This window comes from Gadus morhua, chromosome 2, assembly GCF_902167405.1.
Source record: "Gadus morhua chromosome 2, gadMor3.0, whole genome shotgun sequence".
NCBI classification, from domain to species: domain Eukaryota; kingdom Metazoa; phylum Chordata; class Actinopteri; order Gadiformes; family Gadidae; genus Gadus; species Gadus morhua.
The window spans coordinates 15,678,973-15,698,215 of record NC_044049.1 but is presented as its reverse complement, the minus strand read 5'-3'; the positions used below and the strand labels follow the sequence as shown (position 1 = coordinate 15,698,215).

The 19,243-nt window shown below is 43.0% G+C and overlaps 1 protein-coding gene across 4 annotated transcripts in view; it reads left to right on the top strand.

Moving 5' to 3' along the window:
• Positions 1 to 19,243, top strand: part of arhgap17b (Rho GTPase activating protein 17b) — a 33,196-nt gene continuing 13,953 nt past the window's right edge. For 2 of the 4 annotated variants that reach the window (XM_030377934.1, XM_030377923.1), the window contains exons 1-7: positions 1 to 453; positions 3,696 to 3,735; positions 16,459 to 16,563; positions 17,233 to 17,309; positions 17,973 to 18,084; positions 18,388 to 18,464; positions 18,840 to 18,942. In XM_030377934.1, the coding sequence (XP_030233794.1) occupies positions 401 to 453; positions 3,696 to 3,735; positions 16,459 to 16,563; positions 17,233 to 17,309; positions 17,973 to 18,084; positions 18,388 to 18,464; positions 18,840 to 18,942 (567 nt within the window). In that variant the 5' untranslated portion in view covers positions 1 to 400. The remainder of the gene's footprint in view (positions 454 to 3,695; positions 3,736 to 16,458; positions 16,564 to 17,232; positions 17,310 to 17,972; positions 18,085 to 18,387; positions 18,465 to 18,839; positions 18,943 to 19,243) is intronic. The other 2 variants (XM_030377914.1, XM_030377943.1) reach the window with 2 other exon arrangements.

Sequence of the window (19,243 nt, the reverse complement as noted above, 5' to 3'; positions counted from 1 at the left end):
TGAGATATCACATGTCACCGTTCGCCCAGGGAGCATTACAGTAGGGAAGTAAAAAGGCACTTCCTTCTTCCTATAATCCTCACACACCGGTTGCAAAACCGTTTTGGACTTCTTCGAATAGTGGAAATGAGACGTCAACGAACGTAAACGATAGTTTGTTAAGTTGTTATTATAGCATTTCAAATATATTTTCTGCCCCGCCAGGTAATGTCATTGGGCTTTAATCGATCGCTTCCAGCAACGCTTTTGTTAGTTATGCTGTAAGTCAAAGCCCAGCTTTTTCTGACTTACAATGGCTGCTACCTAGAATTACTTTTTTGGATATACGGTGGATGAACCAAAGTACGCTGAAGAGGACCTGGTTAATTTGTTGTTGGATACATCGGTGCACGGCATCAAAATGAAAAAACAGTTTAATCGCATGAAACTGATCGCCAACCAGACTGTTGGAAGGTATGTGTAATAGGTTACATTGTTGCATATAGTTGTAGCGCCCCCAGCATCGGGGCTTTTGTTATTTTCACGTAGCCTAAGTAAGTTGTGGAACGTTCTCTCCATGCACTTTTTTCACCTGCTGTCACTTATTGCAGAGCCAGGGCTGGGTCAACTTTTTCCGTAAAAAAGTTATTCAGAATAGGCCTACCTGCACACTTACTTTTTAGAACTACTGGAATTATATGTATTTAGCTTACGCTGTTCAACGAGAGAAGAAATAGTCCTATACAAAACATAACCATTCAAGGAATCGGTCGCTTCTCAAGTTAGTATACTTGTTTATGTTCGTGCTGGGTGCTACAATGTGTATTTTTCAGGTAAAACATGCGGTCTATTGCTTTGCCTCGATATTTCAATAACTCGAATCACACTTGTACATAGATGTGTAGTGTCTAGATAATACATGACAGCTGAGCGGACGAGTTGATTGCAGCCCCACCCCACTCTACCACGCACTGCAGTCTACCCACATCCCTCGCACCACGATAAACCCCAAACATCTTCCTACCCGACACACACCAATCCTACCGAACCACACACGCACGCGCACCTCGCGCACACACACACACACACACACACACACACACACACACACACACACACAGCTTAATAACTAATAATCCATTATCTCATTCATAAACCAACTTCTAAATTCCGCTAATTGGTCCACCCAAGCAAGTAGCCGCTAATGCTGATGAGCCAGTTGAGGTGTACATGTCAACAAGGGGGTTTGTTCTGTCCAGTAAGCATTTTTGCATTGTTGTTGACACTAGGGCAGCTGTGGGCTAGCTGGGCCAATTTCTCAACCCCTAAAAGGGGAGAACAACTTATTTTGATTAGATCGATAACGTAGACTATAATTGGGAGATTTTGTTAACAAAGTAACTTATAAACAACAATATCTTAGAACAGCAATGGTTCTGTCGGGATTTATGGAGCAGTTATGAAGAACTTTTTTTGTGCAGAGCAACATATGCAAAAAATGCAAAGAACTAAGCAACAAACAAGAACATGGCTACCACGTGTTGGCTACGCTTCGAAAGACAAGGCAATGTGAAGTACTTTCTAACTGTTTAGTTTCTATTACACCATTTATATAAACAATAAAGAAATTGGAAGTTTTGAATTTATGGTAGCGTAAATAGTTTATAGAAATACACGTTTACTGTGGTATAACCCTCAGCACATCGCTGTAGGCTGCCTCACACACCCAACATATTTGTTGTAAAAGTCATGGTGCCATGCACGTGTGATATAAACAGTAAACATATAGTTATTAGTCATCAGCTTTTGTTTGCATTCAACCATCTCTGCCTTTGTGTTATGTTTATTGTCTGTGTTGACTGCCCAGCGTTTAGCATTGAAGGTGTCCTATTCTTAGTTAGACAGCAGTGCTTGGCTCGTCTCTGGCCTCCGCCTAAATCAGTGCTCATTCAATATTGATAGGAGAGCCTTTGTATTTCCATTGACAGACCAGAATAACTGACCTTTAACAGGAGATTGTGTAAATGATTCCTCATGTTAAGCGATTGTGACAATTACACATTGCTCCATTATCATACATTTAGGACACTGAAACATTGAATTAGCAAAGCTAAAAACACCATCAGATTAAACACAGATTACAAGTATTTAAATATTATTATAGCTTGGCTCCAGGATGGTTTGTAGAGTCTGTACAGTATTTGACTTCCAGGCAAAAGTACTAGTTTTGAACCCGAATGTCTTGACTCCCTTCAGGTATCCCTTGAGCGAGATGACTAGTCTTCGCTGGTATGGAGTGCAGTTAAAATCCAAGTTGCATTTGATAAAAGCGTCTGCTGAATTACTTTACCTTAGAGAAAGTGTGTGTGTGTGTGTGTGTGTGTGTGTGTGTGTGTGTGTGTGTGTGTGTGTGTGTGTGTGTGTGTGTGTGTGTGTGTGTGTGTGCGTTTGCGTGTTGGAGTTCATTTCAAACCATGTTGGTTTGTTACAGAGATTTGGGATATACAGCCTCCATTTCTACAATGAGGTAACAGTAATATGTCAACACTGACTGTAAAACCAACTGACCAGTTTAGTTAAGTTCTCCTCACTATCATGTTTTAACTTTGGTTCATGTTTGAGAAAAAGGCTTTGACACAATGAGGTCGGTGTATTCAACAGTCTGAGGTCATCAAACTGTGTTTGATGAATGTTGAGCACACAAACATCACACTGTTTCGGAGTACCGCTAGCTATCTGAGGTGTTCAACCAGTTACCCAAAGTAACTCAGCGATGGAATTGTGCTAGAATGTGGAACGCTCCAGGCTACACCCTCTGTTCCCACAGCGAGTCTATGCGTGTGTCTGTGCGCGCATATGTGTGTGTTAGCATGTGTGCCTGTGTGTTGTTGACATCAATACGCCACTTACCAGCCAGCAGCATAGCTCCCCCTGTCGCCATAACAACCAGGCTGGATATGACAACAACACTGTGTTTTGGGTTCTCCAGTGATGGCTGTTTGTTGGTTTATTTGTGTGTATTTCTCATGGGTGGGTATGTGGGTCCATGTGTGCGACACGCTCTCATGTGGGTGTTCACCCTTACGAAGAATATTGAGTTCCTTGCATGAGCACTTCGGCAGCTTCCCTAAAACAATCTAAATTGACTCGTAGCTATTTTGGTTTTCACTCTTCCGTCATCATTATTCCGATAGACTGTTTAGGATGGGCGGTTTGTGTTCACATATCTTAAGCGGAAACTGTTAAGTAGGCTTTGAATTGTTCCTTGATCTTGGCCACAAAGTTGTCTCAGCTGGATGTGTTCTGCAAGTTAGTTCTTGCTTAAGGCACATTTCTAGCATGACAGAACAGCTCCCAAACAAATAGTAAACTGTCTGTTATCAGCTAATATTGAGATGTTTGGTCAGAATATAGAACATCTTGTTGCAAAAGCCTCTACTAACTGCACTTCACTCCAACCAATTCAATACAACACAAGAAACACAACACAGGCCGTTCTCAAACTTAGGTAGCATTCCTTTCTTGGGGTTTTCTTACTCTTTAAATGGAATATTACAGAATGGTCTTTGAGAATTCATTTTAACATTATTACATCCGAGGGAATTTTACTAGTCATCCACCATAGGCCTCCTCCATGGATTCCTTCTGTTAGGTCATGCCTATAAAAATGCATTAAAGAAAGCTCTGACCTTTGTGATGTGTGTTTCCCCCCGCAGGGCAGAGAAGACTGAGGTGCTGAGTGAGGACCTGCTACAGGTGAACATGGAATTCTCTCTCTCTCTTCACTAGTGTTTGCACAAACACATACATGCATCAGTTTCCACCGGCATTACATTCATTTCCCATGGGGTTTAACCTTGAGCCGCGTTTACATGGACACATCTGTTCCGCATAGATTTCTATGCGGAACAGAAAATGATCATGTATACGCCTCATTTGGAATACAATTATCTGTTCGGCATAGATTCTATGCCGAATAGAAGTGGTGGTGTAGTCCGTTTTAATCGCCATGTATACACTTATTCCGAATAGATTGGGGTGTAACTTAGAGCAGCCGCAGTAGTTCGCCATTGGTCCACTGAGCTCTGTCGGTACTTTTAAGCACACCGAACTTCACCGCTGTCAAGGAAAGTGGATTTATTGCCTGATTCACGTCTTTGTTATCACTCCGTAAAAGTAGTCCGGTAAGCGTGTCCGGTTGCTTAGGGTGTTTATTAATGACGTGTCCGCGTGCGTCCGAAATAACTGTAAATGAGTAGGCTACTATTACTAGTACTTTTGCAGGCTGAACGTTAAAATACTTCTTAACTTAGAGAGATGGCATCTGCAGTATTGCGCAATTGGACCTTCGAGGATTCCCGGTCACTAAATTCCCGTAAGACCACTCTCTCCCACCAGTCTTGGCTGCGGACTCGCATCCAAATTCCTCTTGTTTGCGGCGGAGCATAGGGTAAATATAAAGATCTGACGAGAAATTGACGTTGCTGCGCTGTCCTGCTCCTTCTTAATTGAAGGAGCAGGCAGAGAAAAGCTCTCCTGCTGTGCTTTCATTAAAATCAAATTTAAAATCCCCGATAGTGATAAGACATCCATTATGTCGCCGCCAGTTTAGAGATGTGTCAGGTGTGCGCGAGAGACATAACGTCACTTTTGTTACTGCCATGTATACAGTACATTCGGAACACATTTTAGGAACAGATCTATGCCGCATAGAAATCTATGCGGATCAGATGTGCCATGTAAACGCGGCTAATGTTGATGAAACATCCAACTCTCTAGCTTGTTTGGTGTGTATGGGCAGCTTGAGACTGCAAACGTTTCTTGTCATGATTTTACATAAATCATCCAAACTGCCACAATCATCTTGACATTAAACACTTGTGATCCAAGTTATTTGCCTGAAAGCAAGTGCATTTGCATTGCGTCTTGTTTCCTGTTTCATTCAGGAGAAGTTCTACCGAAGCGATCTCATTGGTGTCTGGCAGGAAGTGTGATTTGTGAGACTAACAGTTCTCTGTTAGTTACCCTGTAAGCAGAAATGATCACTTTTCTGAATGCTGGCACATCGCGCATCCTAGGTGCCACGTTTCTTGATTAACTTAAATAATTTAATCAAAAACACTAACTCAGTACTAGATGCAAAATACAACAGTTACCAAGTTTGTTGCAGGTACCACATTTTGACAAAAGGATCATCTGTGTTTTCTGGTGAATTATCCAAAGCCCAGATTTTAATTTGATGGAACAAACTAAAGTGGAAGCAGAAAGGGGAAGTGGTGGCCGATGAGGACCTCAAGCTTATTCTGATCACAATGCCTCAACACCTCAACCACAACCATGCCAAGTAGCAGGCCACTGATGACTGTAACTGTGAAATGTTTCTTAACACTGCTCTTTAAATCTTTTAACTACTCACCCGCAAGAAGGTTTTCCATGATTCTTACCCTTGAATCTATCTACAATAATTAACATTTCAACTGTTGCTATTATTGTGTTTCCTGAGATTTTAATTAACTTGTAAGCTCCAGTTCCAAGACAAGCTAACTTGTAGCATGTCTTAGGCTAGGCTTTGGTAGCATGTCTTAGTCTAGGCTCTGGTAGCAAGTCTTAGGCTAGGCTCTGGTAGCATGTCTTAGGCTAGGCTCTGGTAGCATGTCTTAGGAGGAGCGTACCTTTGTTCCCCGGGTCCTATGTTCTTTGCTTTGTATGTGACCAGGGAACATAGCATCCGGCGAGCTAATAATTTTTTCGTAGGATGGTAGGGGCAAGTACCGCCTTTTTCGCCTCTGATTCGCCTGTGATTGGTTAGAATGGCTCTCCTCCGATTGGTTATGATTATGGTTAGGGTTAGGTTTAGGGTTAACCCTCACCCTAACTAAAACCCTAAACCTGACCCTAAACCTTCGCAGCCGTGGAACATAGGACCTGGGGAACACAGGGATTACCCCGTCTTCGGCTAGGCTCTGGTATTATGTACAAGGATAAGCGTTGGTAGCAGAGCTCTGGTACAGACATCGCATCTCACTAGTATGTTGTGAGCAGAGCTATCTGGAAGCCTGGAGTGAAATTGCTGGAGGGGTAACAATTGGTGGTTTGCCGCCTGCAAGGCCTCACAAGCTCATACGATTTGGTCATTTGGGAAAGTGCATCTGTGTTTCTTTTCTGTTTGAGGCAGGCTTGACTTCTTGTGACGAATCGATTATGCACGCACGCACGCACGCACGCACGCACGCACGCACGCACGCACGCACGCACGCACGCACGTACGTACGTACGTACGTATATGTGTGTACTATTACGTTTTGGATGGGGAGAGATTGGTTTAAGTTGCTAGAGGCATGAGCTCATGGCTGTGAGATGAGTATAAACAAGACGGAAACAGAAATGAATCAGTGATGGGAGATTATGTGGATAGTCGTACTGAGCTTTTCACACACACACACACACACACACACACACACACACACACACACACACACACACACACACACACACACACACACACACACACACACTCTTTCAGGGCCACTAAAGTCACACACACACTTTCAGGGCCACTAAAGTCACACATTTATTATAGGTGACACTGAACTTTGAACCCTTGTGTAACTCACTCACTCACTCTGTTTGCCTGTTAAGTAGCTCACCTTATAGCTCTACCTTTGTCCCAAAAGCACTTTCTCAGCACAATTGAGTAAACGACCCACCCATTTAAAAAATGCCAAAGCTATGGCTCTTTGTTTCTCTCTCACTTCTCTTTCATCTTGTACTCTCTCTCTCGCTATTGCTCTCTCTTCCCCCCCCCCCCCTCCCCTTTGCGCTATTTACCTCTGGAGAATTGAACTTTGCCCGCATCTTAAGAAAAGAGAGCACTGTGCTCTGTTATTCAGCGTCAGTTCACACTCCTTTAAAACTCTGACGAACCTGCCTCAGATAACCGATATGTGTTGAAACGCAATCATTCCAAGAATGTGCTGATTCTGCTGCAACTGCCCCTCCCTTCTCCCCCTCCCATGCCATCTCATCAAAAATAGTTTTCCTGTCTGTCTGTCTGTCTGTCTGTCTGTGTGTGTGTGTGTGTGTGTGTGTGCGTGCGTGCCCCCGCCAAGAAGGATTTTATGCATTATTTTTGGGAGAGCTTAGTGGGCACACCTTTTGTGAATGTCAGTTTAAGTAGTTTTTATTACATATTTGGCCCTTTAAAAATCCTCTTCCTTCTCAGCCAAGAATTCCAATTTTCGGTGATTCACGTATCACACATCCTATCACAAAGCAAGGCATTGGCCAGATATGAAGCAGATATCCTGAAGGAAACTCATTGTTTGAAACGTTGGCAAAAGATGCATGCCTAGAACAACACAATGTTGTTTATTTGCTTGTTCCAGCTGCCTTGGAAACCAGAGATCTTTTCTGCACAGTCATCACAACCGGCCGGCCAGACCCAACAACAAGCCCACTTGTAGCCAATTAGGTCAGCCAGCAAATGAAACAGTCAGCCAGTTCACAAATCCTAGCCAAGACAATCAGTCACTCAGCCTTCAAGTCGTCAAAAGCGGCTGCACTTCAGCAAACAGAGCTGCGTCCATCCAGGCCCTCTGTGACTCAGTGGAGGTTTCCATAGTTAGTGTTGTCAGGGGTCAGAGTTTAACTCAGCCCAGGCTTTTCATTGGCTGCTGGGGGTCGTCTGGAAACACATGGAACCAACGAGCCTATAAAGCTTTAAACAAGCTCACTAACGGGACATGGGGCGTAACGGAAGGGAAAGTGTTAGCATGCGTGTGTGTTTCTGCATCTGCTATTTTTTATGATATTGTGTAGACTGAGTGTTAAAAAATATTGTTAGATCAGTCAACTATGAAATTAATCGCTAGGTGCAGCTCTAGTGGGCAGGTTTCCATGCACGTGTTTTGTGTGGGTGTGGGTGTGTGTGCGTGTGGACATCAATGTATTTACGAGCTGTGTGCGTGTAAGCTTGTTCCACTTCACTTCTCCGGTAGTCTGCATCTGTTTCTTCAATACGATATTCATCCATGGACAAACTTCTCCTGGCGATTAGACACATCGCTTCTGTCTCGATGTTTTCCAAGAATCTGTGGTAAAAGACACATTTAAAGGGAGCTCTAAGGGCCTGTCCACATGGAAACGATTGTTGTGTAAAAAGGCAGTAGTCATGCACGTTTGGGCCGACCGTCCAGACCGACCCGGCATTTTCAGTCCCTGCAGACTTACTTTTTTGAAACAAGGTCCCAGGGTGAAAAAGAGAAAACGCCCCCCCCTGCGTTTTCGTGTTAAGATTCGTGAGGACGCCAGATGCGCAAATGATGACGTCCTGCCCCCCACCCCAGATTTCCATCAATTTTATTTTTGGGGGATTTGATTAGAAATATTTTTGTAGCTTTAAATACAGCCCTTTGGTAAATTGAATTACTAACTACATTAAAACGTTTTTTCTGATCAATCCATAAGGTTTAAGAACTGCTGTTGTTGTTTTTCGTTTTTTTCCTCCTCGACTGTATTTTTGTATACAGCGCGAAGGCTTGATGCGAATGCTCCTCGTCTTCTTCTTTTTTTGGTGGAGAAGCAGCGCCACATATAGGCCTGGAATATGTACTAGAGTGTTTCTACAGCTAGATACATTTTTGCAATGAGTCCATCATTACGTCATCATATAATTCCTGAAACGCTGCCATGGAAAACGAGGGGAGAAGATAGTTTTCGTCCATGTGGACAGGGTCTTAATCGTTCTATCCACATTAAGATCACATTCTCCAGCAGGAAGTGCTTATCTTGACTCAGGGCACACTCACACTAGGCCATCTGTACCGTGGCCAAGTACGTTTGTCCCCTAAAGTCTAGATCGCTTTGCTAGTATGAGCACACCAGGGATGGAAATTAACATGAATTGTGTCACTTCACCCACCACTGTGTCGGGTAATACTTTCCAGTCAGGTCCGATCAAATCTGCATATTTAATACATTTGTCATATGGCACTGCAGTTCCATAACCATTACTGTCAACCTCCGGCCCCCTTCTTCTTCTACGCCTCTTTTGCTGAAATGGGACAGTCAACATCTGGGATAATATACCGGTAACAGGGCTCTCAAGTCTCACGCATTCGGCGTGAGACCATAGCTGTGTTCGAAATCGTTCCCTATCACGGATATATTGCACTATATAGGGTGCTCGCCATTTTGTAGTGGTGTTCGAATTCTCAGTGGTTAATTTCATGCACTATATAGTGCACTTAAAATACCCCAAATTTGAGTGTACCCTACATGTTACTCCCGTATACCACAATACAATGCGGCCGTGTTTTTCCGGTGGAGAAGAAGAAGCTTAATAACCGCGAAAACGAATACATTTAATGATGGAATCTCCGGCTTTCGTATAGAAATGTCAACAATTTATTTGGGATTTAACATAGAAAATTGAGCATTCAAATTAATTAAAAAAACTTGAACAAGGAAATGTAACATTCAACATCAATACAACCTGCAGCTTTCCTTGTGAGTGCCAGGTTTGTTTACATGATGTGGGCGCATCTGTCTGCGTCACACAAATACCCGGCGCGTCTACTGACGCAAATGACGTTTAGAAATGTTCAGCGTGGTATCCGAATTCTCGTTTGTTCGTTCCCTATATAGTGCACTATATCATGAACACTATATAGGGAATAGTGAGTGAGTGTATAGGGAACGATTTCGAACACAGCTCTTATGTCCATGCGTGAGACACAAGCAATTCGGAAGAAGACGATGGGTGTGTCGCATAGACGTTGTCATCGTCTTGCCGTCCCTCCCCGTTCTGTGATTGGTTCCCCATCTCAGGCAAAAATCGGATCCAGGCTGCCTCGCTGGTTTTGTATTTAGCAGTCACGAACATGGGCATAGTTGTGGAAGTGCTGGTGTTGGAAAAAAAAGTTGACGGGAATTAAAGTGCTGCACATCGACTGTACAAATGTAGATTATTCATCACAAGAATTTTAATTCAGAAATTGAATAGGCTAATAAAATCCGAATTCTGATAATTAAATCCAACATTAAAGGTTTATTTAAGAAGGTTCTCACCATTTGTCACCTGGTCGCGATGTCAAATTTATTTTAAAGCAGTTCACTAGCATGCAATATTTGCAGTGTCAGAATTCTGAGAATTTAGTCAGCATTTAGATTTCTCAGAAATCTCTGACACTGCAAATTAAAGCGCTACTACTAGCGAACTACTCTCAGCGTGACTGGTGAGAACTTCCTTAAATTAACCTTTAATGCTAGATTTGCATGAACGCTTTTGTGTGAATTAGTTTGGTTCTCTTTCATGGAAGCCGGGAGATTCCTAGGGCTTGCCCCATGAATTCAACCCATGCACACGCTCACACACCACACTTCGTATTTCTAACGCAATTACCAGGATAGCACCCACCAATTTGGGCGTTACAGGTAGGAATCAAATGTGTTTCCCGTACGTACGGTAGGGTAAGCAGACGTCCTCTTTTGCCCGGACATGCCCTCTTTTTGAGGCACTTTTAAAAAAATGTTTTGCGGAATTTCAAAATCGTCTGGGATTTTATTAAAGCCTCATACATGTTCCCATTGAATTTGCGTTGCGTTTCTCTGGGTCGTTCACAAACTAGTTAGGCTACGCCCTCCCCTACTCAGTTCTCTTCGCTTTGCATTGGTGGAAGTGAGTAGGGGGAGTGGTTAAGTAGAGCCTTCAGATTGGACGGTTTGACTTACTCAGTTACCGTCGTGTTTTGTATTTATTTTTTTACCATTATTGTTTTATAGGGACGAACATTAACAAATTTCTCCTACAGGGGATTGATAAAGTTCTATCTAGACTATTGAACAGAAAGAAACACTTGGTCATACTTTACACACTTTACCACAGCATTGGTCTAATGCCACAGATATATTTTCAACATTGGACTGAATGCCACATAAATATATAATTATGTTTTTGCACGTTTGCAACGTTTAAAAGTTCAGGGTATAAAGTTAAAATATATGCCTCTACTTGTATTGCTTAAGCCAATAGCCTTTTGAGGCAGTGTTTTTTCTGAATATTAGTTTTAAGGGCCAATAATGCTTACTATCATACGTTAGTTATCAGGTCTGTGGACACATTTGTATGCAGTCACATGTATGATGGTGTAGCCATGCATGTCGCTTTATTGTTAATATGTCAATTAGTTTTTTATTGAAAATACTTTGTATACATGAATTATCCCCAAACTTGTCATCGTAACACCTTTGAAATACATTACTTAACATGGCAGATACCTGTGTATTGTTTATCATATGCGGTAAGAGAAGAACGTTTTCAACTCAGTTCCTTGGTAGAACCTATTTACAGTAAAAATCACTTTTGATGGAAAAAATGATGTGTATGAAAAACACTTTTCTTTTCTATTGTTACTATTATATTGTTTAAAATGTACGCATATATTAAAAAAAAATATACCGTATAAAAAGTGGCTGGTAAAAAAGATGAGTGGCTTGTAGATTTTTAAATCTACCTGCCACAGTGGAAAAAAGTTAATTTCCATCTCTGGAGCACACCATCCGTACTCAAGTACAGTTCAATTCCGTGGCCTGAGTACACTTCGGAGAGGTGTGCGCAGGCCACAGTACAGATGCTAATGAGCCGACACGCGCACACGCACAGATAAGCAACCTGAGCTGCATGACGTATGCACGCATGCAACCCTTTTACCCCATTAAACAATAAACATGGCGGCAAGCGGTTCGTGCGTGGGTTCAATTTGGTGCGACAGCGAAGTTGAGTGTTTGATCAAAAATCCCCCGTTCATCGCAGCGCAGGCTTTATTGGTTCACTGGATAAAGCGGGGGCCCAGACATCTTTAAAATAATTTGCATGCTCCCAAATTTTTTAATTTTCTTTACGAATGAAGACAATAAGTTTACGTCTGAGTTTAGGCTACAAATGCGATTAACTATGTACAAGTGCAAAAACGCCAACGTATTCTTTATTATGCTGTCCACTTTTTTATCCCGGAACCGCGGAGCCGTCACATTTACAACAGAATGAAACCCAATAAACCGCCAATGTGTGCAGGGTCAGGGAGGGTAAATTAGGGTTCTAGCTCAAGCATGGAGACCCCGGGGAGTTTAAACGTGCGGGCCGCGCCGCAAAAAAAGGCGTGCATTAAACGTGCAAATATTTGGCAGTCTAAAAACGCTCAGTGAGAGAGGGCTGTATCTGAGTCGAACGGCTCCAAATAAGTAAAGTGCCAATTGTGTTTTGTGTTGTTCTTTATTGTTGTTCTACTAAGCAGCGACGCTTGGTGATGACGTATTATGACGTGATGACGTATGTACAAGAGGCAACCGTACTCAGGCCCAGTTCAGATTTCCTAGTGTGAGCACAGGTCAGCGGCACAGCGGGGGGGGGGGGGGGGCAATTGTACTTGAGTATGGAACAGGGCAACTTTGCCTAGTGTGAGTGCACCCTTATTTCCTACTGTGGAGGGCAATACTGTGGGTGATTGGTGTAATAAATCATCACTTCGTGTCTCATCCTTGGATACACACACGCGCTGTCATGGGGGCCGAGCCTGCATGATGGAGCTAGCATGGGGCCCTTACCTGCGCTGTTTTCAGAGCAACAGCTCAAACAAAGCCAATTTTAATAAAAAAATAAAAAAAAATCGACTCTGCACGTTTCTAGATACCCTGATATTCCCCAACGACCCTCTTTTCCGTTAGGGAGGAGTATATCGGTCACAGGAAAAAATTGCTGTTGGAACCTCAACTGCCATTCTTACCGCTTCCATTCACTCGTTCCGCACGATCGATCCTAAAGAAATGTAGATTTTGATCGATGTTCGTTGATCGGTCGTAAAAAAAAGCTTCGATGGCCAGAGGCTGAGACACAGAGGCTGAGAGACAATCAGCCATACAGTGTATCCACGAGTCGGGTTTGTAGACAAACAATACACACAGCCACAAACCCCTGGGCCTCGCTCTTTTCCTTTCTGTCCCTGGCTCCTTCCCTCCCTCCCTCCTCACCCACCTTAGCTCAGAGTGCCTTACGAGAGCCTGGATCCAATCGAATCCGTGGTCAGATTGGACCACGCGTCCACACAGGAATCAAAAGGCAGGAGCCATGGTGTTCGTTTGGAAGGATGCCAGAGTCTAGCTGGCGGTGAAGCTACCAGCTGCAGGAGAAGAACTATTTAGTCATTTGGCAGACGCTTTTATCTGAAACCACTTGCATGTGAGGCTGAGAGCATTCAGAGTATGGCATCATTTTTGGAGTTACTAACTAACTAAAACAATTTATACAGAGTGCAGAGTAGCTATAGGAATAGGAAAGACCAAAGAATATAATTGTTATTTATTAATTAGCTACAATAAAATACCCCAATAGAGAGAGGGGGAAAGAAGGGAATAAGTTTCATGGCAGAAGAGCGGGAGAGTTGGAAGTAATGTTTAACATTGCTGCTCCTCTCAGGTCCTCATCTGAAAAGGGAATGCTTCATCTGAAGCCTGACAGGTGCAGCACAGAGCTTGAGGTCCTCCCCTAGTTGTATCTCTGCATAGTTCGACACCCGTGTACACAATTTTGTTTTGTGTCATTCAACTCTTGACATTAGCAACCAGCCTCATGATGTTATTTCTTCTTTTGATAGTGATTAAAGAGAACCGTGCACTAATGGGTGGAAAGGCCCTGTTTGCCATTATTAGTGTTTGTGTTGAGTATGCTCGGATGGGGATCTGCCTTGAGAGAAGCAGAACAGCTGATTGTTTACTGTTGCACAGGATGAGGAAGTAGCTGCTTATTAAACAGACGGACTAGTCAGATGCAAAGTCTGTGATTTTGCAAAGATCTGTGTGTTCCGTGTGCACATTTTTGCCCATGCTCAAGATCAGTTAATTTCCAAGGAACCTTCAAGCATCCTAACCTTAAGTTTAGCCTCATGGTTAGATTTGTTTAAAACTTCTTATACCGTTGGAAGCCTGTTTAGTTTCCTTTCAAATGGTGCCCCATTTGTTAGGAACATGACATGCATTTGTAGGATGAGCAGCAGCACTGAGTAGGTTGGTTGCGCCGATGAAAAATTTGCCAAATCTTTTCTGCCCTTGCCAAACAGGTTATTTTGCTGTTGCTATTGACACTTGTTTTGAGCTTCTGATACGCCCAGGTGCTGCCAATCAATTGCCTGATTGGCACCTGATGGGCAACTTCGAGCTGGTGTTCGGAAAAACCAAGTTGCGGCATTATTTGGAGTGAGCCCTAGTACCCTCTCCAAACTGAAGGCCAAGTTCCATATAACGGGGGATGTCAAAGACCAGCCGCGAAGAAGACGACACCCCAAGAAGTTCCGTCACTCTGTCAGCACTTATGTGCCGTAGACTGTCTTCTACAGATTTGCAGTCAAGGTTTGCGGGACGATATGGCTGACGGCTCTATGTCCAGACAATCCGGAACAGACTACACGCAGCCAATCTCCGGTCTCATAGGGCTGCCAGGAGTCTTGCCTTGACTGCCCTTCACCGTCAGGCCCGTTTGCGCTGGTGTCGGCAACACGTGCACTGGAACCTGAACATGTGGAGGAACGTTATGTTCAGTGATGATGAGTCCAGATTCTGCGTACGGCAGTTGGATCGTAGGGTCAAAGTGTGGAGAAGACACGGACGCTATGCTGATTGCTGTACCGATAGAATAACGTCTTTTGGTGGTGGTATCACACCAAATTTGTACAGAGTGCCAAATTTGTACCGCCTACGTAATTCATACGTAATCCATTCCACACCTGCCTGGCAAGAGACGATTGCGTCGAACGTTCCCTGGCAACGGACGATCGCGTCGATTGACGTGGGAAGGTTCAAGAACATTCGCGAACTCGTGCATTGAGCGCGACAAGACAGATAACACTTATTTTACAAATTACATTTATTAGCGTTCCTAACTTAATATTTGTATTGTATTGTATTTATCTATTTAGCTAAACAGTAATAGCTGAATGTTATGGGGATAAGGTGAATAATAATAATAAAAAACATTTACCAGTTAGTAAATGCCTGCTCACCTATCTACCCATCTATCCATCTATTATCTAAATTAAATTAAGGAAATTAAATTAACACAGGCTAGCTAGACTATGATACAATTTAAACACTCAGTTTACTAGCTAAATTCGATTAAACAATTAAATGCAAAACAAATATAAAGTAAAAACAAGTGTCATCTAGCGATCCGTTATCTGTGTTATGTTATTTCGTCTTTGGCAACATGAGCGCGAATGTTTTTTGAAACTTGCTTTAAATACTCAGTTTACTAGCTAAATCGATTAAACAATTAAATACTATACAAATATAAAGTAAAAACAAGTGTTATCTAGCGATCCGTTATCTGTGTTTTATTATTTCGTCTTTGGCAACATGAGCGCGATTGTTTTTTGAAACCTGCCTGGCAACGGACAACCCCTTACTGAGGCGGTACAAATTTGGCACCCGGTACAAATTTGGTGTGACAGTGGCAGTGTGAAGGTGTGTGGAGTGGCATCTCCCTCACTGAAAAAACGAGGCTTGTCATCATTGAAGGCAATCTCAATGCAGAGAGATATAGACATGAGATTCTGCAACCAGTGGCAATCCCATATCTCCACATTCTAGGACCAAACTCTATCCTCCAAGATGACAACGCTCGCCCCCACAGGGCGGGGTTTATCAGAGACTACCCCCAGAATGTGGGAGTGGAAGGATGGAATGGCCTGCTAGCAGTCCTGACCTCAACCCCATTGAAAACTTGTGGGATCAGCTTGGGCGTGCTGTTCGTGCCAGAGTGACCAACACAACCACGTTGGCTGACTTGTGACAAATGCTGGTTGAAGAATGGGATGCCATCCCACAGCAGTGTCTGAACAGGCTGGTGACCAGCATGAGGAGGAGGTGCCAGGCTGTTGTGGCTGTGTATGGTTCTTCCACACGCTACTGAGGCTCCTGTTTGTGAAATGAATAAATTGTTTAATTGTCACTATGTCTTGTTTCTTCAAATTTCAATCATCCAATCCACCAAACACCAAACGAGTCAATGGCAGAGAAGATTTGGCAAATTTTTCATGGGCGCAACCCACATACTCAGCTCTGCTGCTCATCCCACAAGTGCATGTTCCTTGCAAATGGGGCACCATTTGAAAGGGAACTATACAGGCTTTCCAACGGTATAAGATTTATTGCCAAAAAGTATTGTTACCACAGAGAAATAATCTACCAAACACAAATTCCCTTACATTTTGTGCTAAGTTTATATAAAAAAAGTGCAGGTATACTATAATACTATCCTTCAACTACAAATAAATGTATTCACCTAACTTGACCTGACATCGTGTGTGTGTGTGTGTGTGTGTGTGTGTGTGTGTGTGTGTGTGTGTGTGTGTGTGTGTGTGTGTGTGTGTGTGTGTGTGTGTGTGTGTGTGTGTGTGTGTGTGTGTGTGTGTGTGTGTGCGCGTACCTCAGATCGAACGGCGGATGGAGCTGGTGCGAACGGCGTCGCACAATGCACACAAGAGGCTGGTTTTGTGTCTGCAGGGTCAGCCTGGCACCGACTCGGAGAAACGACATGTAAGCACTTTTCTCTCCTCTCACTCACTGTCCTATCCTCTACTCACAAAAGAGCAGAGGACAACTTTGAATTCAATGACCCTAGTTTTCATTGTATTATTAGAGTACCATGGCTGGCTAACCAAAGCAAAGACCTATTTCAAATGTACGATTTAGCAGGTGCTTCAAAGTGAATCTATTTTGATGCATGTTGTTGACATTAATGCGCAGGTCATGGTTGCATCTTGCTTAAGAATGCCTACTGGTAGACTGAGAACATAGGGATTGAACTCAGAATTGATGTGGATAGAAGTCAAACACCCTAGCTCTACTAAACTTTCTTCCTCCTGCTACAGTGTTGTGCTTTCATTAACTATTGCATAGTATTGAGTCACTCAGGAACAGACGTAGTGGAAAAATTGAGCCATGGCCTTCAGTGTTTTTAGTTTTCCAGCACCTACGGACAACATGCACACAGTCATTGAGATTGTCAAGTCGCGTCCTAGCATGTGTTTTTAACGTTCTTTGACTCCTTTTTATTCAGCTGTATGATGGATCATAGCATCTGTCCAACTCTGTTAATGTTTTAGCACATAGAACACGGTTTAGTGTTGGTTGTGGGTCTGTCTCTGAAAACGGTTTCACCTCTACCTGGTGCCTCACTTTCACTTTCTATTCATCCCCCTGCAGAAAAAGCTGCCACTGACATCTCTGTCCCAGGCCATGCAGGACGGAGGCAGCCAGCTGGGCGAAGAGAGTCTGATCGGGTCGGTATAAGTAAACTCTCTTAACATAGCTCAATAATACAGCTCATCGCTGTCTTAAAGAATGCAGACTCACTTACCTTACCCTCATCCTCAAACTGCCATTTGCTAAACTATTTTACACTTGGGTTAAATAGTAAAAGTCCATTCAAATTGAATCATCTAAATACAAAGATGATTGTGGAGAAGGAAAAGAGCATAAGTTGTTTACACTGGCTGTATGAGGGTTTAGTCTATCCTTTTCCACTACCACAATTCTTATGGAAAATGCAGCATATTTGATGTAAATCGAAAGGAAAGTGGCTGCGTAGAACAGATCATAGCTGATTTGAGTGGTTGGACTCGAGGACTTCTTAGATGTGTTTGGCACTGTTGGTCCTTCTCAGGAGTGTGAGCCTACTGCAGCTTCCCACTCACTCACTCACTCACTCACTCACTCACTCACTCACTCACTCACTCACTCACTCACTCACTCACTCACTCACTCACTCACTCACTCACTCACTCACTCACTGACTCTGTGTGTTTCTGTGTTTGAGAGATTTACCCCGTTGTTAGTGTATGTGTTTTGTATTGTTTTATCTTGGTCCTGTGTGTATGTACTCATTATTGGTTTTGTGTGTGTGTGTGCGTGTGCGCTTGTATTCTGTCCTTGTGCTTGAGCAGTAAGATGATGGATGTGTGTGGGGAGGCAGAGAGCAGGCTTGCCTCGGTACTTATGCAGCACGAGGTCACGCTAGAGCGGGACGTCCTGGAGCCTTTCAATCAGCTCACAGAGGTACTAACACACCGCAAGCACCACTACACAGCACATGACGTCCATAACACACCATAACACACCAAAACACTGCACCAAACCCCCTTAAGAAAAACACCACACACAACCACACACACACCATACCAGACCACTACACACCATAACACAAAAACCTACCACTGCACACATCACTCCATAGTACAACTGCTCATTATTCAAATATGTACTGACGGTCTGGGCAACATTGTAATGTAGATTATATGGATCAGGTTGTGTGTTGAAAGTGTACCTTATGAGTTGGAGTCTCTGTTTTTTATTCCAAAGGTGGAAATTCCAAACGTGCTGAAAATGAGGAAGCAACTGGGCAAGCTGGTTCTGGACTATGACTCGGCTAAGGCTAGGTACGCTAGATGATAGCTCGAACACTGTTTGATATGATCGAAAAGGGATGCTATTTCAAACTTTGGGAATGCAAATCTTAAAGGCAAAGTTACTTAAAAAGAATAGACGACTGTGTACTCGTACTACTTGTGTAATGTCAAAATAAATTTTACAAAAGGAATGACAGATATTTTGATTTTTTTAATATTTAGGGGCCGCCCTTTATTTTCATATGTGCAATGCCAGCGAAAATGACAACAGAACATTATAATTATTTTATAATAACTGTTTTTAACTGATAAAAAATACCTGGCTAGGTTATTATTTTTATTTGATTTAATCTTAAACCTTTACGTGTATTACCTACCTGCCTAACATTTTTCAATCACCCACAGGTGGTACCAGGCGACAAGGACCAATAACCAGGCCATGGCGTCAAAGGTGGACTCACTCAAGGACGAGATGGATGAGGCACTTAATAAAGTAGAAATATGCAAGGTAGTTACTAACAGATTTATTAAAATTGAGTCAAACCCTAGAAGCTTTATAGACCCAGCTCCGGTCTCTTTATTAAGTTGGAACAATGGGCCTTATTCACATAGCGGCCATCTTGGTTCTAAATGCTGGATGGGGGGAACTGAAGGATGCAGAATTTCGCATTATTCCGTTCCCCCCCCCCCCGAACTAGTATTCAGAGCCAAGATGGATGCCAGGTGAATAAGGTTCATATCTAAACAGGGTATGAACAGGGCAGCCTTTGTCATCAGAAGTCAAGTCTTACAACCAATCAGGTTATATG